At 40.2% G+C, this 25,646-nt stretch overlaps 1 protein-coding gene across 2 annotated transcripts in view; it reads left to right on the forward strand.

Moving 5' to 3' along the window:
• Positions 1 to 25,646, forward strand: part of LOC126470300 (host cell factor 2) — a 280,358-nt gene that overhangs the window by 27,011 nt on the left and 227,701 nt on the right. For both annotated transcript variants that reach the window (XM_050098071.1, XM_050098070.1), the window contains exon 4: positions 15,139 to 15,341. In XM_050098071.1, the coding sequence (XP_049954028.1) occupies positions 15,139 to 15,341 (203 nt within the window). The remainder of the gene's footprint in view (positions 1 to 15,138; positions 15,342 to 25,646) is intronic.

Here is a 25,646-nt window from a genome sequence, read left to right on the forward strand (position 1 = left end):
ATTATCTTGGTGAAATGTAAGCCTACAAAGGGCAACAAAACGGGGTGTAGAATGTCAACGTACCATTCTGCTAAGGCTGCCATGGATGGCAACCAAAGGGTTCCTGCTATGAGAACAAATGGCACCCAAACCGTCACTCCTAGTTGTGTGGCTTCATATTGGGTGACAGTCAGGTTTGTATCCCACCATTGCCTAGGTGTGTCTCAAGACAGTTCTTCAGCCTGAAATGTCATTGACTGGAGTAGAACAGTCTTCATCGATGAATCTGGCTTTGAACTGAGCTCTGATGGCCAGTGAAGACACGTCTCGTGATGTTCCAGACAGCATCGGGATACCAACTTGAATTTTGCCCGCCACACGGTCTGAGAGCCAGAAGTGATTGTCTGAGATACCATTTCTTTTTGTAGCAGGACCACTTTGGTTGTAATCCACAGTACTCTGACAGCAAAGTGGTACGTTAACAATATTCTGTGCCCCATTTTGTTGCCCTTGATGGCAAGCAATCCTGGGCTTACATTTCACCAAGATAATGCCCACCTGCACAGATTTTTCTGCTACTTGTCTTAGTGCTTTGCAAACCGTACCTTGACCAGCAAGGTCACTAGATCTCTCCCCAATTGAGAATGTTTGGAGCATTAGGGGTAGGGCCCTCCAACCAGCTCAGGATTTTGACAATCTAACATGCTAATTGGACAGAATTTGGTGCGATATCCCTCAGGAGGACATTCTAGAAGTCCATGAACCAATGCCGAGCCAAATAATTGCTTACATAAGGGCTAGAGCTGAACCAACGCTTTATTGACTTGCACAATTTGTGGTGCGCTTTCTTGTGAGGAAATCATCCAATTTTTCCGGAACGGTAGTCATTTGTCTGTACTTGTACATGGTGGTTTGTTGCTTTTATTTTAATTTTATTTTCTTAAAGGTTGTACTTAATTGGCGATCCTCCTGAAAGTTGTAGTTTCTTTCCCATGCAAGTTCGTGGAAATATAAGGTCTTCTAGAGTTGAAGTCGGACTGTGGGTATGTGTACAGCAAAGTTCATTCGAGGGGGGGGGGGGGGGGGGATTAACTGCAAAGACAGTGAAGTATTTCAGCTTATCCTTAAGGCTATATGGAGACTGGGAAGCATTTGCCACTTCAGGTACGTAGAGAAATCTCTCTACGCTGAGGGAGTTTTAATAAAATTCCTGATAGTGAATATGGTTTGCTTGTTAAAGTTTTGTATAATACTGTGTGATAAGGAGACTGCTATGTTGGTGGTGGTTTGATGGAAGCACAGGAGGAATTGACATGAGATTGATGGACTAGGTAATGTGAGAGTGCTGAATTGGTCAACTGAAGTCACTATGAAGACATGATACATACTGTGCTAGGCCAGTTTCATCTGTGTGTCAATGCGTGACTGTGACCTGAATACCAACAATAGCCTCGCCTTCAAGAATACACACACCTTGCCCCAGTACTAATATAAATCATTAAATCTTAGTCAAAGATGTTTAACTGAATGAATGTTATAGGAACTGTGCACAAACTACACATCTGACTAAAACAGAAGTACACAGATTATATGCCCTGTATAGACTCTGTCTATACTAAATTCGTCAGTAGTGTTGTAATGCGCTAAAGAGATGAATGCTTAACACACTTTTGCGTCAGTACTTATCATTATAGTAATTACGATTTGATGAAATCTTGTGCACATTGCACTTTATCTGAAACCTAAATACACTTGTTCAATGAGCTGTAAAGTTGGTTGCTATTAACAACAGCTCAACAGATCTCAGTTACGTTAAAATTTGTAACTTGCGCCGATTACGGCGGTATTGTTAATTATCTAAATGATTAAAATTTCTTATTGACACCAAACAACTTTAAACCCCGAAATATCTATAGCTATTGCTGGGTATTTACATTATTCACGCTAACAATCAGTATAGTTTACTACTCAAAAATCCTCTCTCACTACCATAAAATAAATCGCTTAAAAACACGTAGCAAATATTTACCATGTCAAATGTTTCACTTAATTACAGTAAATCTCAATTTCTTTCGTCTTTGTTCAGTTAAATTTAATAAACCATTCCTAGTATGATAGGTCTGAACCAAAGGTATAATTTCATTGTAAATGAAATGAGCAATATAGCAGTAGCCATCTATGTGATAATATTAGCTCTCTTTAGGGCTGCAAATGTTATTTCTCATTGTCCATTTTCCTTCCTTCTTTATTTTTAACCCTTAAAATAACCATTAAGTGAATAAAAAAGTTAACACCCTTGCCTTTTATTTAATGAAATCTAATTAAATCTTTTCTCTCTAATCACTGATTTTTAAAATTGTAATAAAATCTCAATGTGACAGTGATTCTTTGAGTCTAGTTATTTGACCTGGAAGGCTGACTTTTAACAACTTCGCATCAATGTAGCTCTTTACTATTTATGCCACTTGCATATTTTTCAGTGGGCATTCAATCCTTGTCACAGTAGAATTATACACTGAACATGGAATTCAGTTTAACTTTTCTTTATTTGCATCAAATTAATATATCACAAACAGTTTCCATGTGTATTAGTGACATTCAAAAAATTAAACACACAAATCGGTATAGAAAAGATAAAACAAAACACAAACAAAAATCCTATGTGCCAGCAAAAATTTTGTACTAACTTTAACATAACAATCAAGGCTCATCCATTTCAGGAGTTGGTAATAGCATTCCCTCTGATAGCCCCGAAGTTAAATTTGCCATTTGCCACCCTACCGAGCAATGGAATTGAATATCATCGAATAACATTGATTGGTTCTGGTGGGGTATGAAGTCTATTTTCAAATATTAATGTCAATGATTTTACAGGCAACAGTAATTGTGTCCTCTGTTACATAAGTCATGCCGATTCTGGTTCCTGGCTTTATAAAACCCCAATGGAGACTTAAACTCAGTGGTAGACACAATAACAATTATTACGTGTAGTGCATACTCGAATATATACACTATCATGAACTGCTCAACACGCGACTACCTTAGAGGGGGTGCCCAAAATCACATAAAGACCGCAACTGCCTAAATACCTTAGAGCACACATGAATACAACATCCACCAAGTTGAACTACTACTACTACTACTACTACTACTACTTCTGAAATCGTGTCTGCACCAGGAAATTCAAGAATCACACTCTTAAGTCCAGTCCAGGTACTGAATAACACTGTCAGACATCAACTTCTCCAAATATGGACCACAGTTTTACAGAAATTAGAGTGTAATGTTGCAAAAGCATGCTGGCCCATTTCTTCCTACACCATGTGAACACTAATAAGCTTCATCCATGCTATTGCAGAGTCAGTTAACTGTATTTGATCATAGAAAAATCTCCCCAGCACTACAAGCCAAAATAAACTCAAATCAATTAGTTCAACGTATCCTACTTTTTCTCATGGAACGATATAAATTGGAGCTGATACACTGCTAAACACATGTAAGAACTCGGTCACACTAAGTTCTGATTGACAACACTGACCTAGTACCAACTCAATAATTCAATAAATGCTCTTGACAATATTCTCTCACAGTGTATTAGTCACAGGCCCACATCAATCTGCAATCTACTGTCTTTTCGAGTGACTGTTAGACATGATGATTAATTAGAGCTTGTACCTACCAGTTCTAGTGTAGGCTTCTCTAGCAACACTCGAATCAGAAATGAACTTCTAAATCCCAAAAACCATAGGGGAACCAATTTAGAAAATCACTTCACAATTCCATTGCTTGTAACAAATGTAAGTTCCTGGCCCCATCATCTTGTCGAATAGTGGCCAGCTTGATGATGTGATGATCTCTCTGGCTCAGACAGCTAATGGCTGCTGCTGCCGCTGCCGCCGCTGCCGGTGCGAGGAGACACTTTGAAGCAACCTGCTTGTTCTGTCAAGCACTGTTGGAAGCTCACTTTTCTACAATATATGCACATGTAGAGACTTCAGTTACTGTACATACATGCATTCATAACCATTCATCATGTATTTAATACTTGCCCATCGATAAATTAATATGTTGAAGCGAATCATTCTGTGATGGTACCTAAAACCTTCTGTCCTGTCACAGATATATTTCACCATTCTTTCATTAACCAGTTTGGAGTGTCTGTGTAACGAATACTGTGTGCTGCGCCCCTGCAGACACATGGGAGAGAGTTAATGGACTGCGACCCCCCCATCCCACACCCCACCATGTCTGCCTGCACAGATATGTTTTTGAATCTCATTCTCTTGTAATGTTCTTCTGTTAAAGGGGGCTTGCCTTAAGGGGAGGTTTACTATCTTTGGCCGGAAAAAAATTTTTTTTTCTCGGGATGTGTTTTAGGTATCAATGTCAGATTTGGTCAAAATGTTTACTAATATTTCCTCTACAAACTGGAATTTTTTCGACCGGAAATGTTGAAGAGCAAAGGCGGAAGTGCCGTCGTAACGAAACAAAATTTCGATATAGACCTCCATGTGCGGTATGTCGCAGGTCAGCCGCCTCGCCTGAAATCAAAATTGAGTTGACGTTAGCGAAGTATATAAGATTCTTTAGGTTTGCTTAAGTTATTTGGACCATAGGAAACAAAATGGCAGCCATTTTGAAAAAAAATAGGATTTTTTTCATAGATTCCTCCCCCCTTCCCCCCCTCCCCCCCCCCCCCCCCCCCCCCAGGTGAAAATATTTACAGTTGATAGATTGGAATAAAAGTGGTACAACTCCTAGACAATTTTTTAGTTTGCTTCATCGGAAACGAACTATCATGCCAATCGGTTCAGTAGATTTGAAGTTACCGTACCGCGTGATAAAAAAAGTAATTTCAAGAAAAACGTTTTTGAAATTTTGACTACATATAAATGCAACATTATGTAACTTACGTTCAATCTGCTATTTTGAGTCCATAAACTAGTCCTTTATCTTCCTCATGGAGGGTGTTCTGATCTATCTGGGCCATCCTGTGCCGCTCCAGAGCCACTCGTATGGCCGGTGACAAGCGGTTTTCGGCCGCTTGAGTCCGGTGGTCGTCCGAATGTTTGGCAAACTGCGTCGGATAGAATCCCAGGGTGAAGTCCATTGTTGTCATGGTCTTCAGAATTGCTGAATACCTTTCGTTGAAGCTGCTCACTGCCATAAAGTCACAATCTTCAGTCTTCGCACCAGAATGCAAATGCTTGGGGGGCTAATTTCCAAACGCACGCGTTTAAACTTTTATTTGAATTTTGTGAGTTTCCTCCCATGCACCGGTACAATAACTCGCCCTCCGAAAGGGCCTCATAGATCGGATGAATCACTTTTTGAACTTCTTTGGAGAGCGGCTGGTCGTGTTGATATTTGTGCAGATGTCTGGTAGCCTCTGCAATGTGCCACTTGCACCAACTGGTTTCCCCAGCCGGGCAATTTCGGTGTTGTGGGTGGTCATCTGCCAAACACTTGTAGAAATATGTTGTCCAAATTGCCTTCTTCATCTGTTCCACTGAATTGGAATGCCGTCGGATTGCCAAGCCGTAGTACGTCGTAAGCTCCTTGGTCACTTTATCAGTTTTAGTCATGGGCAAGCACATAGAATAATTTTTCACAGCTACTAAGTCGAAATTTCCCAAAAAAGCGGTGTTTGAAAAAAGGCCGGTTTCAGGCAGGTGCACTTTTTTCTTCAACCACGAATAACAAACATTTCAATCCCATATTCGGAAAAACTGTTTCAGGAGTAGATTCCAAACACTTTTATGGATCCAAAAATGCAATTTAAAAAATCTATATTTTAACCAAAAGATAGTAAACCTCCCTTTAAGTGTTGGCCTCAGCCTCATTTATATTTGAGTTTGGCTCTAGGGGACATGCCCTTTGACTGTCTGTCTCTACCTCTACCTTTATTGTATTGTGCCTCTACCTTGCCCTTATAGTGTGATTATACTCCAGATCAGACAGGCCACCTCTCTCTCTCTACTTTCCCTCTCTGTGTGTTTAAATTTTGCCCTAAAAGTCACCATTTTCTTTGAATACCTTTACTTTTGCTATCAACTCCAGTTTTCCATTGGACTAATTTAAATTAGCCATGTAGGGTCATAATGTAAACAGTTTCACAATAATAACTTCAGACTTTCTTTTATGGTATTTATATCTCCCGATTACCCTGCCACATACACAAACTCCATCCTGCCACCCCCCCCCCCCCCTCCCTCTTTCCTCTGGAGGCTCACACCATCCTTGTGAGTATGTATGTGGTGAATACAGAGTCCTTGAATCCTTGCAGTATTATTTCTTTTTCTATATTGTAAGTTTAATCTTTTACTGTTCTGTATACACACCCCTGTGAGACAAGGATTAGGATGGCTTACAGTACCTCCTGCCTATCATAAGAGGTGACTAAACAGAGTCCCAACTTAGACAAGCTCTCAAGACAACATAGTTATGATCAAAGTCTCCTTTTGGCTTTTATTATCTGCCAAACCACTATAACTTATGGCTTCTTTAATTTTTTAGTCTCCATTGGGATTTGAGTCTACCCTTTCCTTCGAAATCTTACAGCAGTACAGGCTGTCTCGAGAAGTCTGCGTTACTTAAAGATCTTAAGCACACTTACGGTTACTTGCATACAAAAAATCCAATGCAGTAGCCAGTCCAATGTAGAGAGGTTGTCATGTACCCTCTGTCGTAGCCATCGAATAATGTGGGGCCTAAGATATTGATGCGTAAACTGTAAACTCCCTGTGCAGTAAGTGTTTTACTGTGAGGTTCCAGGCAATGACCACTGTGCAGAGTGACTATTGCCATGGCTGGGTGGCATCCATGGGTAGAGCAGTGAGCAGCATTAGGGCTGATGATCAAAAAACTAAATTCATCAAATTTATCCATTAAATAACTGTACAGATCAACTGTCTCACCAGAGGGCTAGCTGTAGTAATGCAGAAAGTTATATAACACTTAAGCATTTGAGTTTCTGGCCACTCAATGGGATGAGAACAAACTTGAATAAATTTGACTATAGTTTGTGATATCTGGTGTGCACTAGAACTGATGAACATACCTTTACAGTAACAAATTGTTATTACTTCTGGAATACACAAAGAACCAATGTGGATTAGTAGCTTCATTACAACAGAATAGAAATGGACCTCATTTACAACAAAACAAATACATAGTCAAATGTACACCCAAATAATGCAGTTAGATGGGATACATGCAAGTCACTATTATTCAGCATGAAAACCTCAATATGATTAAGGATACCATGTGCTACAGAGGTCATAACCTTCAAACTGTTGATGAATTGTGGACTTAAAATGACTGAGTCAGTTTTGTGTCTGTCATCCAGAGATGTTAAAAGGACAGTTGGATATATAGGGTGCTTTTGTTCTTGGGTTTGAAGGGAAAGTCCTGTTTGAAAAGGTTAGTCATTGTCCACACAGGTGATGTCACCTAGAGCCTCTCAGGTAGAAGCCATTGTCTTTTATTGCTTACACTTTGAGCATACCAGACTCTCACAGTGGACTCATTTTGTGACAAGTGGACCCTCGCCATTGTACCTGTGAAGCACCTTAACAGTTCCTCATCCTCATAGTGTGTGTAATTATAGCTCATTGACAATGTGGGCTGAAGCTATGAGGCAATCCCAGAAGTAAAGTATCCTATATCTTTAGATATAGAAAAAGCATTTATTTTTTTAAAGTAATAGCATCATTTTAAAGGTTGAACAATGCTTCATATTTCTGCCACAATCATGAATTCGGTTAATGCAGTTTTGTAGAGGCTATGTCAGCTTTGCGATGTCCATGTCATACCAGCTTGCTGCCATGTCTTTCAGGAAGCATTGAACCTCAGCTTTCACCTCACCATTTAAGTAGAACTGTCCACAGAAATTGTCCCTCAACTTGGCACCGAGTGACTATCACCTATCCCCAAAGTCCTGGGTGTTTGGAGATTGGATGAGGAGGTTCTAACCAAAGTTTCACAGGAGATTGATGGGCTACATGTGGGCAGGCAGTGAAATACTGATAAAACTGAGAAGGGCAATTCATAACTGAGGAAGAAAAGCCTTCTCCATGAGAACATCGGGCCACATGTCGCCTGTCAAACTGTCAATCTCCCACAAAACTTTGGTTGGAACATCATTACCCATCCACCAACCAATCCGAACGTGGCACAGAGTGACTACCACCTCTTTCCTGCGTTGATGGAACATTCCTCTGGACAGTGGTTCTGCTCCAACTAAGAGATGGAGAAAAAAAGTTCAATGCTTCATGAAGGACATAGCAGCGAACTGGTATGACATGGGCAGTTGTAAAACTGCCACAGAATCTACAAAATTGTCTTGACCAATATTGTGATTGTGGAAAAATATAGCACCCTTCAATGTTCAAAATGATGCGTCTATTATAGAAAATGAACTGTTGTTTGTGTATCAAAAAATGGGACTTAGGTTTTAGAACTGCCCAGATATGTTGTTACCTCAGATGCTAGTTGACAGTACAACAGCTGCCATCAGTGTTATATTTTGTATGAGAAAATAGGCAACATAACAAAATTAGAGACATTAGTTTTTCCTAGCATATCCAATGTTCAAATAACTTTGGACATTGCCGACAACTGCCAGTATTTTGACAGAATCGCACCCTTACTTGCTAATTTAATTTAAACGGCATCCTTGATTACACTATCCCAATAATTGGGAGTGGCAGAGCTGATGTGCAGTTACAGCTGTTGGAATAGTGTTATTAAGCAAGCTGCTGAAATTAAATTAGCAAATAATCTTAAGAGATGGTGGTTTTTGTTTACATTCTGCATGGAATACTGATCTTTCACTTGTCAAAAAACCCAGAGGAACAGAGTTTATACTGCCTCACCCATTTATGATTAATTTCACTACTGACAACACCTGATACTAGTGATCTTTGATTTGTAATGGTGCTATATAGCGTGCGCGTGTGTACGTGGTGAGTACGTGCGTGGCGAGCACGGGGCCCCGAGCTATTGCAGCCTTCCTTCTTTCCCGGGCTGCATTTCCATTCCATTCCTTTCGTTGCTCCTTCCCCTTCGCCCTCTCCTCTCCCTCTCTCGATGTCCTTGTTTATGGTGGCCCCGCTATCCTCCTGGTTATGTTGACTTTGCCATTTGGTTTTGTTGCGTAATTACCTCAGTATTTTGGTGTTATCTGGTCGCCCTCTGGGGTTTAACCTCCATTACTAAATTTCTGTTCCGTAGTGGGAACCATTTGGGGAAGAGCACCTTACCTAGTGTCTCCAGCGTGTGTCGTCCTAGTTCCTTCCACCCTTTCCTTCACGTTGTTGTCTTGTGCTAGGGTACATTGCCAGTGCAGTAGCCTGTCCTGAAAACACAGGGATCACACTTCCGATACCTGAGCTGTGACCACCTCATGTAAGCCTAGCAGTGGTTGTCATCCTGGAGCATCAGAACTCCCTGCAATGGCTGCCGTTCCAGATGGCCCTTGCTGTGGCTAGGTGGCTCCCGTGGGGAGATCCCCTGATCGGAGTAGGTGGTATCGTGGCAGACGCTGTGCAAATGAAACGCGTACAGATCCAGAACTCTGGCCGTTCTTCTACGGCCATCTCTTTGCATGGAAATGATTCTTCTAGTGCTGCTTCTTCTGCCCCGTCAGCCTTCCCTTTCATGACTACCCCCTGGAAGCAGGGCCAGGCTCGTTGGCTAGGGGCGAATCCTTTCCCCCGCTATCTGGTTTGCACCAGGACTGATGGGGATACTTTCATCAATACCAAACCTTTATTTTTTGTGAAACACATGGAATAAAAGTTCGGTGAAGTAGACTCTCTGAGCAAGATGCGGTCAGGTTTGTTGTTGATCAAAACTGCTTCAGCTGCCCAGTCTGCGGCCATTTGTGCCTGTGACCATGTCGACACAATTCCTGTGTCCATTACCCCCTCCCCCCACCAGTCTTTGAATATGGTTCAAGGTGTAATTATTCATAGGGACCTCATCCTTCAAACTGATGAGGAACTTTGGGACAATAGAAGACGGCGGAGTGTTCACTTTGTTCGGTGTGTTCAGAAGGGCCCAAAGGACAATCGCATTGATACTGGTGCCTTTATCCGGGCCTTTGAAGGGGATACCCTCCCTGAGAAGGTCAAGATTATGGTTTATCGATGTGACTTGAAGCCGTACACCCCACCACTTATGAGATGTTTTAAGAGCTTGTGTTTTGGCAACATGTCTTCCCCCTGTCAACCCCTCTCTGTGGTGCCTGTGGACGTCCACTCCATGAGTGGAGTTCCTGTGTTCCCCTTCCTGTGTGTGTTAATTGTCATTGCAATCATTCTCCATGTTTACCAGATTGCCCGGCTTATAAGAAGGAAAAGAAGATCCAAGAGTACCAGTCCCTTGATTGTCTAACCTACACTGAGGCTCGTAAGAAGATGTAGCTAAATCATATTTAGTTACGTCTTCACACCTTCCGCCTTCCTCCCACTAGTCCCGAACCCCTCTCCTCCCCCTCCCTTCACTGCGGCTCCCACACCCTCCCCTCCAGGCACCGCCCCCCCCCCCCCCTTCCCCCGTCGCCCAGCTGGAGAAGTGTCCCACTTCTTCGGCGTCTGCCAGTCAAGAGTGCCCCTCCCGTGATCCCCCTTCCCAACACCTTCCAGGCCGAAGATCTGCTGCCACACAAGAACCATGGTCTGTGGGCCCCTCAGGTCACTCAATCTCTTAATGTTCTAGATCTTGCTCCAGCTGGCTCCTTTTTGCCATGCAGCCCTCCTCAGTCTCAAACAGAAAAGAAGAAGAAACATAAGTCCTGGGACACGGAGCTTTTGGTGTCACCAGAGGTCCTGTCCCCACCTTCGCAACCTGAATCTGACCTGCTGTCCATGGGTGTCGCCCCCTCCTTGTCGGAGACGGATGGTGACCCGGCAGCACGGCTGGCTTTAGCCTGTTCACCCCCCCCATTTGAATCATCATTCTGTGGTTATCCAATGGAATTGTAATGGATATTACGGTCACCTTCTGGAGTTTAAATCCTTTATTTCATTTTACTCTGCAGCTTGTGTGGTTCTACAGGAATTCATTTTACTGATCACACACCTACCCTCCGTGGTTTCTGTGCTTTCTGTCAAAATCAGGTCGGCCCCCTGCGGGCCTCTGATGGCATTTGTACATTGGCCTGTACGGATGTTGCTAGCACGTGGATTCCTCTTCAAACTACATTGGAAGCAGTTGCTGTTAGGGTCCACCTGGACTCTGAGGTCACGGTTTGCAATCTTTATCTCCCTCCTGACAGGACTCTTATACCTACTGCCGCCTTAACTGCCCTTCTTCAGCAACTTCCTCCTTCCTTCCTCCTTCTTGGGGATATTAATCTTCATCCTCCCTTGTGGAGCAGTGCATTTCCGTATAGTTGGGGTCTTCACATAGACCAGTTTCTTGCAGACCACAAATTGGGCCTTCCTAATGATGGCTCCCCTACTCATGTCAGTGCTGGTCGTGGTACCTTTCCTGCCATTGATCTTTGTCTTTTTTTCTCCCTCCCTCCTCCTTTCATTCCACTGGTCGCCACAAGACGACCTTTGCAATAGTGACCACTTCCCATTGATTCTCTCGCTCCCTTCCCGCTCCCCTATGGACAGGTTACTTTGTTGGTCTTTCCAACGCATCAATTGGCCTCTATACAGTTCACAGTTTGTTCTTTCTTCCTTTTTGTCGGATTGTATTGATGTCGTCCACCATGACTTTTATGATGAGATTGTTCATGCCGCTGGCCTTCCCATTCGATGCTCATCCTGACCATGTCGCCGCCGGCAATCCCCATCGTGCAGTCTGACGGTTGCTGTTGCCATCCGTGATTGCTGTCGAGCTTTGCAACACCTTAAGAGGCAACCATCCACTGTCAGTCTTATTACCTTTAAACGTCTTCACGCCAAAGTCCGTTACTTAATCAAACGGAGCAAACTGGTATGTTGGGAACGCTTTGTTTCTTCCCTCGGTTCTACTGTCCTTGGGGTCACGGGTATGGGCTACACTTTGCTCTCTCCAAGGTTGCCATCGGTAATCTATCCTCCCAGGCCTTGCCCTCCCGGATGGCCTTTGCATGGACACGTTGATTCTTGCAGGACATTTTGCGACCTGTTTTGCAACAGCAACAGCATCAGCATCAACCTCTTATCTGGCTGCTTTCGTTCACCAGAAACAGCGGGCCGAAGCTTCTGCCTTATGTTTTGCCCCTTGTCAGTCAGAATCTTCCAATGAATCTTTTACTGTATGGGAACTTCTTTCTGCACTTTCTTCTTCTCATGATACAGCCCCTGGCCCAGACCCCATTCGTAACCAATTGCTTTAACATCTTGGTGCTCCACAACGACAACATCTGCTCTGGGTGTTTAAGCGTATTTGGCTCCAGGGTGACTTCCCTTTTCAATGGAGGGATAGCATCGTAGTTCCCATCATTCAGCCTGGTAAGAACCCCTTGTTTGTCTAAAGCTATCAGCCTATTAGTCTGACAAATGTTGTTTGCAAGTTACTTGAATGGATGGTAGCCCGTCGGCTCAATTGGGTCCTCGAATATCGGGATCTGTTGTCCCCTTACCAGTGTGGATTCAGAGAGGGACAGTCTCCAATCGATCTTTTACTTAGCTTGGAATCAGCAGTTTAGCAGGCTTTTTCCCAGCGCCGCCATTTCGACCTTTGCAACGCCTATGACACGGCTTGGTGCCATCACATCTCACTTCCACTTCATGAGTGGGGTCTTCGCGGCCCACTCCCGATTTTTATCCAGCAGTTCCTGTTCCATCGGTCTTGTTCGGGTTGTTACTGTTTGTAGTTCTCCATGGACCCAGGAGAATGGCATCCCACAGGGTTCCGTATTGAGTGTATTTCTTTTCCTCATTGCTATAGATGGGCTTGTTTGGCCTTTGTCCGTCCTTTGGTCACCCCTTATCTGTATGTGGATGACTTCTGCATTTGGGTTAGTTCCTCTTTGATGGCCTCTACAGAGTGGCAGCTTCAGCTATACGGCGTGCCTCTGCGTGGACCTTCTCACACGGGTTTCAATTCACTCCTTTAAAATTGCTGGTGGTCCACTTCTGTCGCCGTACTATGGTCCACCCCGATCCGGGGCTCTACCTCGATGCACAATGATTACCTGCGGTCCCACAGTTTCGTTTCCTGGGTCTTCTTTTCGACAACAAGCTCACTTGGCTGCCTCATATCAGACCTCTGAAGATAGTATGTTTCCGTAAACTAAATGTCCTTCGCTTCCTTGCCCACACCTCTTGGGATGCGGATCGTTCGGCTCTTCTCCGCCTTTAGTGCTGTCTCACTTGGACTATGGTTGTCAAGATTATGGTTCAGCTTCTCCTTCCACACTGTGCCTCCTGTATCTGGTCCACCATCGTGGTGTTCGATCGGCCACTGGTGCCTTCCCTACTAGCCCTGTTGATAGTCTCCTGGTTGAAGCTGGGATCCACCCCCCTCCTCCCCCCTCGGCCTCCCCTTTCTGTTTGGCAGTCCCAGCTTCTGGTTTCTTATGCAGTCGCTGTCCGTTCCTCTCCCACTCATCCTTTCTATTCTAATCTGTTCCCAGACCAAGGACGTTGCCCACCTGATTCCCTCCCTCACTCGGGTTTACCGGTTGGGCTCCATCTTTTGTTTCTTCGCTGTGATTTACAGCTTCCTTCTTTGTCCTGTCTCCCCCACTGTCAGCTGTGTTTGGAGACTCCTGACTCCCCTCCCTGGCCAAGATCCTCTTTTCTTTCCTTTTTTACTCTGTTTTTATCACTTCTTAGGTTTGGTTAGTCTCCTTTTACAATATGCACTTTTACATTCTAGCTGTTGAATGCTTTTAAATAGCAGGTGGTCTTGCCTGTACAGAATCAGGGGTGGGATATTTCCTGCCTCTAGCATAGCCTTGGGGTTGCTCACTTGCTGACTTCTGTCATTTTGTTTTTGCCATTGACAACACGACTGCACTTTTACATGTTTTGGCCTTTTATCTTTTGTCAGTTTGACTTTTCTGAGATGTCAATCCGTCTGAATGGACCACATTTGAAACAAGGAACTGATGACCTTGCTGTTTGGTCCCATCAACCAACCAACCAACCCACCCAGCTATGCTATACCCATGAACCAACACATATCACTTATTTCTATCATACACTGCTTGGTCTTTCACTCTTTGACATATTAGACAAACTTAATGATCAGTGCTCAGGGTACCCAATGTTTTATGTTTACGAGGGTGCCTCTAGGCACTGGTGCTAGTCCTAAGTGCTTCAAAGCCTTCTCCACACTGGCATTCAATTCCTTCTGCCTTTTCACTTTAATATTTTTGTCATTGTAAAGTATCCAGTTTTTAAAATCCTGTTTTGTGGGAGACACACATTATTGATACATGCGAAAGTAAGAGCTGAACTTCCAAATATATTCTTTTACTGTATATCTAACTGCATCCATACCTGGGATTGTTAAGACACACCACTGTGGTGATGCTTGACTAGGTTAGCTGGTTCAGATCATAGTGATGCAAGAAATGTTCACTGATTGTATTTGGCCAGTAATGGGAGAAGAGATTGTGACATAAAGTTCCGGATCATAAGACTGTGCACCAGTGTTGATTGACTTGTGAAAAGTAGTAGTTTTGTGTAATGGTGTCATTGGACATACTGATAAGATTGGAGATAATCAATTTAAAGTTGGCAGGGTATAGAGGAAGTAAACCTCACTATAAAGTTAAGGGCATAGGTTTATTGCTCTAAGAGGAGGTAGTATATATGATAAGTGTTAAGAGAGCAGAACATGTAGCTTGGTGGAGAAGGATGTAATTTTAGTATTATATCCTGAATTGCTTTTTCTTCCACTTCCATCTTCATCTCTTCCTACCTACCTTGTAACGCCATCTGTAGTACTTGATGTGGGAACGTTTGGTGACAGTGTATTGTTAAATCACTATTTTACTAAACAGTTGTAACTTAGGCTTACGAAATCTCTTTTTGTATATCAAGACATGTTGATTTGTGCTGTTGTCATATTTTTGTTGTTACTGTCTGTTTCTCCTCACAGTACATAATACATTGGTTCAGGTATTTGTTTATATATATGAACACGATAAGGTTTTCAACACTGTGAAAGTAAAAGCTGCTGCTTTTTCTTCATTATCCTAACTAGGTATCTGAATGATCTTTATACTCTGGATTTGAAGACGAGTACCACTGCTTGGGACATTCCACAAACAAAGGGTACACCACCATCTCCAAGGGAGTCTCACACAGCAGTGGCATACACTCAGAAAGCCACTGAAGTAACTCGTATTGTCATTTATGGTGGAATGAGTGGTTGTCGTCTAGGGGACCTTTGGTTTTTGGATTGTGGTAAGTTACTTAATTTCCTACCATTCTTTTATTGTATTTCGTAGTTATCCTTAAGTTGTAACTTGTTACACTGCAGTATGTCTGCTTATTATCCCACAAGCAAAGAAACTGTCTATTTATTTTTTGCTGTCTTTTGCACATTTATTGTGTTTGTGCAATGTCCACTAGTGTTGACTCTTCTGTTAAATGTGGTTTTTTCATTATGAGGATGCTAGTGTTTCGTTAATATGTTACATAATTAGACAAGTTTCACTTGTAAGACAGTTTTTTTAACTTTGCAGTGTAATCATACAGGTGTTAAAATTGAATATATTATAATCAGTACATGGAAGTCGTATGTGCAACAAAAGGAACATTAAAAATTACTTACAGTGGAAATATAAATTAAAGTTGCATGTTACGTATTGTGGAAAAGAGAAACTTGGTGATAAGACTTAGTCAACAGGAAAATGATGCATACAAATGCCATGGCATAGTCATAAGGCTTAGTCAACAGTAAAAATGGTCCATGTAAAATGTAAGGCCATGTACATCATACATACAGACAACTAGCAGGATAGAAGGAACAAGCCAGCAGGAAAATTATGCTCAGGTGACACGTAAGAAACAGTGGCAACTGCAAAAGACACCTGACATATTAAAAAAAATTACATTATAATATCATAGAAACAGTAACATAACAAATATAAAAAATCATATAAATGTACGCAAACGTGAACCAAACTGACATGCATTAAAGTAGGATAATGACAGATAGCCTCTTTGAGAAAAATCTTTCTAAACAGCATGGAATACCTGATACTGCCGCTATGTTGATTGAAGAACAGGCCAAAAGCCACTGAAAAAGTTTCTGATTTTAAGCTGTAATTTATCATTAAGAATAAAGTCCTTAGAACTGAAATTGTGCTTAAAAATTTCAAATTCCTTGGACAAGTCCTATCTACAACTCTTCCCTTCCCTACCACATCTTCCAGTTTAATCGGGGAATGTGTAAATTGTATTGTGTAGATGGCATAAGTAGAGCCATGAGATTACACATTATTTTATAGAGGCCCGGATGAGATAATGGTTCCTTATTATGCTTTAAGATGTGAATGAAATTTTTCCCAATGCAGTTGCTAGTTCTTAGCTTTTCTAAAATTGGTACGGCAAAGGAAATTCCCTTTGTGTTTAACTTCTTTTCCCAGTTTGTAATCTTTGAGTGGGACATTTTTAGCAGTTCTATTATCCAATAATCAGTCTACTAATGACTGTTCATAGCTGTTACTGGCTTATGAAAGATTCAGAATTCAGTTTCATCATTTTTTTATACTCAAAAAAGATTAAGAAAATTCACCTCGCTATTCTCATTCTGCAGTTGTTTAGTGAAAACTATTTTATCATGCAGTTAATTGAAAGTATGAAACAGTTTGCCTGATTCTTCATAAGTACCTTCGAAAACTATAGCATGTTCTCTGCAGGCCAAGGTAGCTTCCTTTGATAGCACTAGCTTATATTCCAATGTTCCAGTTCACACTACTTTCGAGGTGGTTGGAAAATAACGTGCATTTTCACAAAAAGTTAACAGAGCCTGAAATTGCTGAACTTCCATTGTTGCTTCGAATTGCACTTAAACACAGTTACTTCATGTTTAACAAAAAATTGTGTATGCAGTGTTTCGGCTTGGCCGTTGGTAGTCCCTTGCCAGCATTTTAACTGACATTTTCACAAATTCTCTTGAAGTTTGTTCATAGGCACTTCTAAGGAATTAGGTCAGCTGTTTCATACTACTTTCAATCAGTTATATGGTAAAGTAGTATTCACCAAGGAATTGCAGAATGAAAATAGTAAATTGAATTTCCTTGATCTTACTTTGGGTATACAAAAAGATAAAACTGATTTTATAATCTTTCACAAGCAAAGTTTTTTAAGGTAACATTATCAGAATTGATACGGCTCATCCATAAGCGCACAAATTGGCCCTTCTACATTTAATATTTATTGTGCTTTGGTTACACTACTATACCCAGAGATTTTTCAGGAAAAGAGAAATTTGATTAAAAGTATAGCCAGAAATAATGGCTATGAACAGTCGTCAGTAGACCGAATATTGGGTAAGAAAACGGTTAAGAATCCACTCTGAGAGATTACAAGCTGGGGAAAAAAGGTAAAGACGAAGGGAGTTTCTTTTCCATTCCATACCATACTTACATTTAATATAAGGTACATTGTCTTCTTACTAAGAAATATGGCTGTAAAGTTTTGTTTTAAACTAGCAGCAGTCTTGGAAAAAATTTAATTCACACTGAAAGCATAATAAGCCATTACCTCATTCTGGCATCTATAAAATGAGGTGTAATGATTGTCCCTGTTTCTATGTAGGGAACACACTAAGAGCAATCAACATCAGATTCAAAGAACATTCATTGTGTAAAAAGGGCAGTAACATTCATGATTCTACTTACACTGAGAGTCTCATAGAATGTACACACTCCCCTATTAAATTAGAAGATGCGTTCGTGAGGAAGAGAGCGGTCTTAGATTGGAATTGTTCGAAAAATTTTAAATTTTTAAGCACAACTTCAGTTATAGGGACTTTATTTTTAACAATAAATTATAGCATAAAATTGGAAACTTTGTCTGTGGCCTTTTCTTCAATTAACATAGTAACGGTATAGGGTTTGTCATGCTGTTGAGAGAGATTTTTCTCAGACGCAATCTGTCATCATCTTACTTTAATGTGTGTCATTATTTTAACATTTCCATAAGTTCATATGCTTTTTATAATTTTTGTTATGTTTCTGTAATGTTATTTTATTAACATGTTAATGGTTGACATTGCTTCCTATGTGAGTGCCACCTGAGTGTAAGTTTCCTGCTGCCTTGTCGCTCCTGTCCTGCTAGTTGTCTGTGTGTATGGTGCACGTAGCCTTACATTTTACATGGACCATTTGTACTGTTGACTATGCCTTATGACTTAGTTTCTCTTTTCACAGAGTATGTAACATACAAGTTTATTTTATATTCACACCGTGTGTGGAATTTTTGGTGTCTCTTTTGCTGCACGTATGAGTTGTAATATATTCAACTTTTAGTTGTTATTACTTCTTCTGAGGAAGACAGATTTATATTTGTTGAAACCTAGCTAAAGGTTTGAATAAACTTTCGATGTGTCACCGGTTGGGTGTATGAGTTCTATTGCATCCTCAATTGGAGGAAGCATTGTAGATGACTAGATATGCAAATTTAAAAGGTTGTCACCTTATCTCCCTGAAGACAAAGCAGTTCATTAAAATTGATTTAAAAAAAGCTTTTTGACAGAAATGTTTGCTTTTTTGAAACTTTAACAATTTTTTTCCAAAATTTTCTTTTCTTGATTTGTATTTTTGTGTTTATGTATGCTTCTAACAAATGATTTTATGTTTAGAATTGGCACAATTTTCCTGCTGGTGAATAGTGCTTTTCTGATTTAACGTGTTTCTAGACGTTATTTTTCTTTTCCCATCCAGTTCAAGAGTCCCAAAATAGGCAGAATATTAATTTTTGACCTTTTGTGATCTTTCATAGCCATCCAACACGTACATGACAATGCTACAGATAGAACTGACAAAGTACTTCCCAAGGAAGTTGAACTGAAAATAACTCTGTTCACACATTAGCACTTTAAATTTGGTCAAAATAAGTTGACAGGTTTTTTCTTCCAGTCACTATAGTGTAGAGCGTAGGCTCTATAAACTGGCAGTCGGGCGTGATCATCAACGAACTAGAATCTTGACCACAAGAGGAGCTGGTCAAAGGGTAACCAAACCCTTCTGGTGCTCTGAGGTTCATAATGGAACTCCATGATGGACCGGGATCACTCTTTTCACTCATTTCAAAATAAGAAAATAAAAACAGTGAGCCACACACAACACAGAGCATTCGGTAATGGCTACAACGAGGTTGCTTGCATAGGTTGGCAGTGTCATAAATGAGGTAGTTCAGGCCCAACCTCTACCAGTATTTGATGCAGCAACAGCTCGAAACACCCACCACCTAAAACTGCCATATTCAAGTAACCATATTCACTTTGTCTACATGGGGCTCGTAAAACTGGATTTAACAATAAGTTTGCCAATTCAGCTTCTAGTTAGTATAAAAAGATTGACTACTACTTTAGGTTGGCCATGTAAACACTCCAATATTTATTCTGGAAATGCGAGCCTAGATGCCGGGTTTAAACTTCAATAGATTTTGTTTTCGTTCCCATGTAAATGGACAATCATTTTTTAAACATGCTTGGGATCTTGGGTCACGTCTTGTTGTTAAAAATTTTCAGCTAATGTGGATGAAGTTACTTTCTGAGCAGTGGAGAGCAACTAGAAATATTAGACTGAGTATGAAGTTGTCTAGCTGTAATATTTAATTGGCGAAAATCAGCTGTTGTGCTGACTAAATAAAAAACTGGAACAACTGATACCGAGATGCAGTATTTCACCAGTCTAGCAAAACGGCTTCACCATTAGCATGTAACCACAACAGGGAAAAACTGTTGCCAGAATGTGGTTTGTCTCCCGGAAGTTGTCATGTAAATGTAGTGATTATACCAGCTTTTGAACTTCAGTTGGCAGACTAATTCAAGCGTTTTGTTAGTTTTAAGATACTGTGTCCCATGGCTGAGTCCTGCTTTGCATTACGTGACATGTGTAGAGAGAAATCAGACATCCACAGTTATTGTTGCACCAGGAGCATTGGATGCACTGATACGTAGTTGTGTTCAAGCAATTCTTATTTTGCAAACATGTTATTACACATGTTACCTTTCCAAATTAGGCATTACCAGATCATAAGCAGTACAGTAAAATCTTGCTAGCATGTTTTTGAAAGGGCCACTGATTTTGAACATTACAAACAGGAAACCGTACTTGTTGAAACACTTAATTTGGTAGTGAATAGATTTTTTTTGTCATTGAAAATGCAGAATTGAGGGTACCATATTTATGGTAATATGCTTTCTCATAGTTCCACACTTCCTAACTTATAATTTCACTAAATTCTAATTCAGGATGCACGTTGTCGAGGAAATGTTAAATATCGCACCCAGGAACTCTCAAAATTATGTTAGTTTACAAGAAACAAAATGTGTTAAATTTGGCAACATTTGCTAAATCCATTGTATCAGATGTGTAACTTTTATCACCACCCAATTGGAATGAAAGAAAGTAAAGTGACACATGAGAATAACCTCTAGTGCCCAAAATACATACCTGGTATGTGATGTAGAAAAAGTAAAAATATACTAAAATTGCAATTTTTATTACTTCGCAAAACAAAAATTGTTCATCAAGTCTCTCTCAAATAGTGAATCACTACTGGTAATTGAATAGGGATTGTCATTTCGACAAACTGTGGGTGTATTGTACATCTTGTCAGCCTAACTGCACTATAAGATACAGTACATGGTCCTGTCTTCACAAAGGTTTGAAAAACATGTTAACACTTGGCTGTTTCTTTATCCTAATTTTAATATTGTATTGTCGATCTTAGTTTGTACTTTCATCACTTCTTCATAGACTTCAGAACTCAAAACATTGTCTCCTTTTTTTTCATTGCTGCAATAACTTTTGACGTTGTAATAACCAGCAAAGGTTACGGTTAATCATTGTCTTCACTTTCTCCTTGTTTCGTTGTAAGACTTGATCAGTTTTCGTGGACTCTCAGATGACAAGACCTTTGTCACGTTCAAAATATTCATCAAAACTAAGGTAGTCAGTGTTTTCTTCTTGCTCCATTATTTGTTGCCATTTTTAGAGGTGTGATTCCTTCATTTTCTGCTGTGGTGTCTTCTGTAAGTATCCAGTGAAAGCCAGCTTTCTTGAAGCAGTGTTAGATTGTGCCTTCTTGCACAGAATCCCAGGCACTTCGTACAAAAAGCGTAGCATCACAGAATTTTAACCTTTCTCAGCATTTTGTCAAGACAAGCCAGTCCATTATGTACAAGAATCCTCCCGAATTTTTGTTTCAGGTGTTTAATGTTGTCATGATGAGGTGGCTAAAGATGGCTTGTACAATGGGGAGGAGAGAAAACACTAAATTTATATTGCACAGATATGACGTATCTTCAGCATGCACTGCACACTAGTCAATAAACAGGAGGATTTTTATATTTCCAACACTTAACTTTGCATCCTAGGAACGCAAGAATTGTTCGAATATCGTAGTTATTACCAACATTTTCGCATTAGATGTATATTTATATGGAAATGTCTGCACATTTTGAAAGCATTGTGAACGCTTAAACTTTCCATTCATTAGCGGCCTCAACTTATGTTATCTTTTCATTACAACATAAGAAAACAGTCTCTCTTTAGTAAATTTTCTGCTGTAGCATTTTTCTCCTCTTATCTCAAGGGTTTTGTCAGGCAGAAGGTGGAAAAAAAGCCCATTTCATCTGCATGAAAAAAACGTCATTGGGGCTGTACTTTCCTATAATGGAAGAGAATTTTTCCATGACTGAAGTGTCACTATTTTATTTATCTGGTAATAAGATAAGGGATTTTTCCAATCGAAAAATACGGGGTCATCTTATGTCAGCAGATTAAACTGTTGCTGCTGAGGTCAACATTTTTGTGCTGTGTAATAGAGTATATAGGTGTTGTTACATTTACAGGTGAAGCTTTGGCTAGTGAGGTCACATACAGATTTATTTTAAAGAATTTTGGAGAATTTGGAAGGTCAGGGGTAGTCAGCCGATACTTGTGTTCGAACAGATCATGAGATTTCCCATTGTGTTCAATCCAGTATCGGTACAAAGTGCTCGATACAGTATAGACATTGCTCAAACATTCTCAAGACATTTGACTCTAGCAGTGCTAGTGCAAGGGATACACAAGAAACTATGAACTAGCCATAAGACAGACTTCTCTGCTTAAAAATTTTTTAACTTGGTGGAAAAACAAGAGGAAATAGAATTAAATGCTATCATCGTACCAGCTCTTGTTGTGTTTGAACAGGTTTGAAAAATACTGATACCATAAGTGGCAGGGTTAAGAAAACGGTCCACAAATTAATTTAAGCCATATTTTTTTTTTGTTTATTTATTTTGCTTTGTTTTACAAAAATGTAGACAATAAATAACTAGCATAAGTTTAGAATAGGTATAATGTGAACCTTTTCAGCAGATAATTTTTCAGTAAAACTGTTTGTTGGTTCGATTTGTCAGATATGTTAAAAATTTCTTTTCTCAAGGAACCCTTTAAGAAAAGGGGCCATCAGATATCCAAGTCATTTTATAGTTGGTAGTTATGGTATTTATGCACCCAGCCTAACCTCAAACACAGTATACATTAAATTATTTGTGCGTGAAACTTTCGATCCTACCATTGGAAGCTTCAAAATCTGTAAGTCTCAACTTTTCTGCCAAATACATTTCTTTAGCATGAGCTACAGTACCATCAGTCGGAATATTCAAAGCAAGAGTTTGTTTTTTCCACTTTGGTAGACGGCTTTCCAGTTCTGGAAACTGACCTTCGCGCACTCGTCTTGTCTTATTTCCAACTACCAACTGTGGTGCTCAAGTTCTTTTCAGTTTGCTCACTGTTGTACTTGATTTTGATCGAGAAATGTTCAGTTTACGCTCATCATCAGCGTGCTTAATGTGTGAATTTCTGTCCACTTCATGGAATAATGTTCTACTTTTCTTCATTTGTTAACTGACTTGCTGTCTCTCTTATCCATTATGTACTGGTACACCAGTTAATGCACAAAAAGAAAAAAATTCACTGATCGAGGGTGAGCCAAATGCTAAACACGAACAAAGAACACCAGTGTCTGAGTTATGCACTATTTGGTTTATTGTTTGGTTGCTACAAAAGTTGAGTCATGGGAACTACTACTGACCTATGCAAACATACTTCCTGATCTGGATGTCTTGCAGAGTTGCTGGCATTGAATAAGTGTCACCTTGTGCATTTCCAGACCCCGCAGCTGCAAGCAGTCTGCACTCACCACTCTCGGAACTCTTCGTGACAGAGTTTGCAGCATCCATACGGTACAGATACCGCCAAATTTGAAAATGCTAAATGAGGATGGGGAACATACAAATAAGCTGTTTTATCATTCATTTGATGAAATTGGGACTGGGTCTTCCAAAAATGGATATGCTATGTGGGGAAAGCATGATGAGGAGGAATGTACTAACGAGGTTTCACTGTACTAGTAACTGAAAATTCATTAAATTTTCAATACCTATATGCTGAAAATAAAGCTATTTTGAACTATCTCTGATAAAATATCTTCTGAAAAAAAATTGCTATGATATAGCATTTACTATGTAATTTCATTATTCTGCATTTTGAGGCAGAATTTGCACCTATATTCACATTTATTGCAAAATGTGAATTTTCAGGTTTCTACTTATAAAGCTTACTGTGAGGACCAGAGCACTTGCTAGATTCTTAAGTTAAAAGGAAATGCAAGGGAGTATATTTTATCTATCTTGCAGAACATGTAATCATGAGTAATATGATATGAAATATGAAAAAATTATATTAAGAAGAAAGTAAGCAACATCAGATCAACATTCTTCTAAAGTCCTTCAATGTACGTTACAAATGCATACATTTGCTTCACTTTAAGAATTTGTAAAGTAGAGCATTGGAAAGAATGTGAAAAATCTGGGCATTTCGTTGTTGCCTAGATGAAACTGATTTGCTGTCTAAGATGGATACATTGGAAGTTTAAAATTGAGAAGCACAGAGGGGAGCAGTTACTGCTGTGTATAGATCTGCAATGTAAAGGACAGGTTAGTGGCTAACGAAGAAATACCGGGCATTAGACGTTGGATTTCAGAGTCTATCTATAAATTAAAAAAGTACTTTATGGATGTGCGTTTGCACTAGACTGGAGACATGTGCACATAAAGTTTGAAATATTTACAGAAATAGGCTCTCTGAATGAAGTTGTGACCACTATTGATGAGCCTTTCAGTGCTGAGCACAGCAGGCTAAAGGCATAGTCATTTGCAGCGTCAAAGTCATCCGTTACTCTGAGCATGCATTTTTTAGACAGCTTTGAAAATTTCTAGTGGTAGTTTCCATCATATCTTTACTCTAGGAAAACTTAGAACTGTTGCTATCCCATATATAGGTTCCCATTATCTTGCTCTGCTCCCTCTACTATGTCAAACAATTGATACCGAAGGAAAATACAAAATACACACTATATACTAGTGGTGACAAGGTTAGCTCAGACTTGTCGAAATCTGTTACCAGATACAATTGCCCCAGTCTGAAGTTCCAGTTAAAGGTGTCTACCACATAGACTTAGTTTCTCTTTTCACAGAGTATGTAACACATAAGTTTATTTTATATTCACACTGTGTGTAATTTTTGGTGTCTCTTTTGCTGCACATATGAGTTGTAATTGGGCCCAGAATACGAGAATCTGTTAATTTCAGAATGTGCGTGTGTGTGCAATGGCTACTTCAGTTACATGCATGATTTTATTGTTCTTTTATTTGCTCTCATGGACACAAACAATATATAAATAGAAATGGCTCATAAAGAAACCAGAATGGCTTTGGCACATCAAGAGCTCCAGAATCACTCTTCACTGTATATTCATCAGAAGTACAAACAAAGGCTTTGTTAATTTTGTTAACATTTGCCTTTGTTGTTTGTGTGTTCTTATTTTTGAGAAACTGTAGTCAGTAATTTTTTCACCCTGTTTTATAATTCGTGGAATGAACCAACCAGAAAAACGGAAATGCATGATAATTTTCTTCAAATTCCACATGTTTCTCATTAGACCAAATGGCCAAAGTCCTACTGCAAAGACAAATTTAAATGTGTGAGAGACCCTGAATCTCCTAACTGTGAGATATAGTGAAACAAAGTGCCAAACAGAGAGAACTGCAGACAGGTGCAAGATTGTTGCACGTGTCTCCCTGTTGTGGGTGGGAACACTACTCCTGCACCCTTTTCCTCATTGTACAATAGCTACATGCACCTAGTGTGCACAAGAAGTTGCACTGGTACAAACACACCTTCAGCAGTGTGGGAGGGGGAAAATCCATGTCTCGGCCAAATGTATACTGACGAGATGCTTACCATTGAAAGACTCACCATTCATGTGGACTGGTATCAAGTTATAGTAATACCACCCTGCCCCCCCTCCTCCTCCTCCCCCCCCCCCCCCCCCCATTGTATCAGTGAAAAGAATTACACCTCAAACTGATGACAGTCTCTTGTCATCACATTTCATGTATGTAAACTGTTACCTGCATTGAAATGTATTTGGTTAATTTACTGCTGTCAAAGCCTGTTGCAGCAGCCATGAAAATGATGA

This window comes from Schistocerca serialis, chromosome 3 (assembly GCF_023864345.2).
Source record: "Schistocerca serialis cubense isolate TAMUIC-IGC-003099 chromosome 3, iqSchSeri2.2, whole genome shotgun sequence".
Lineage (NCBI taxonomy): Eukaryota > Metazoa > Arthropoda > Insecta > Orthoptera > Acrididae > Schistocerca > Schistocerca serialis.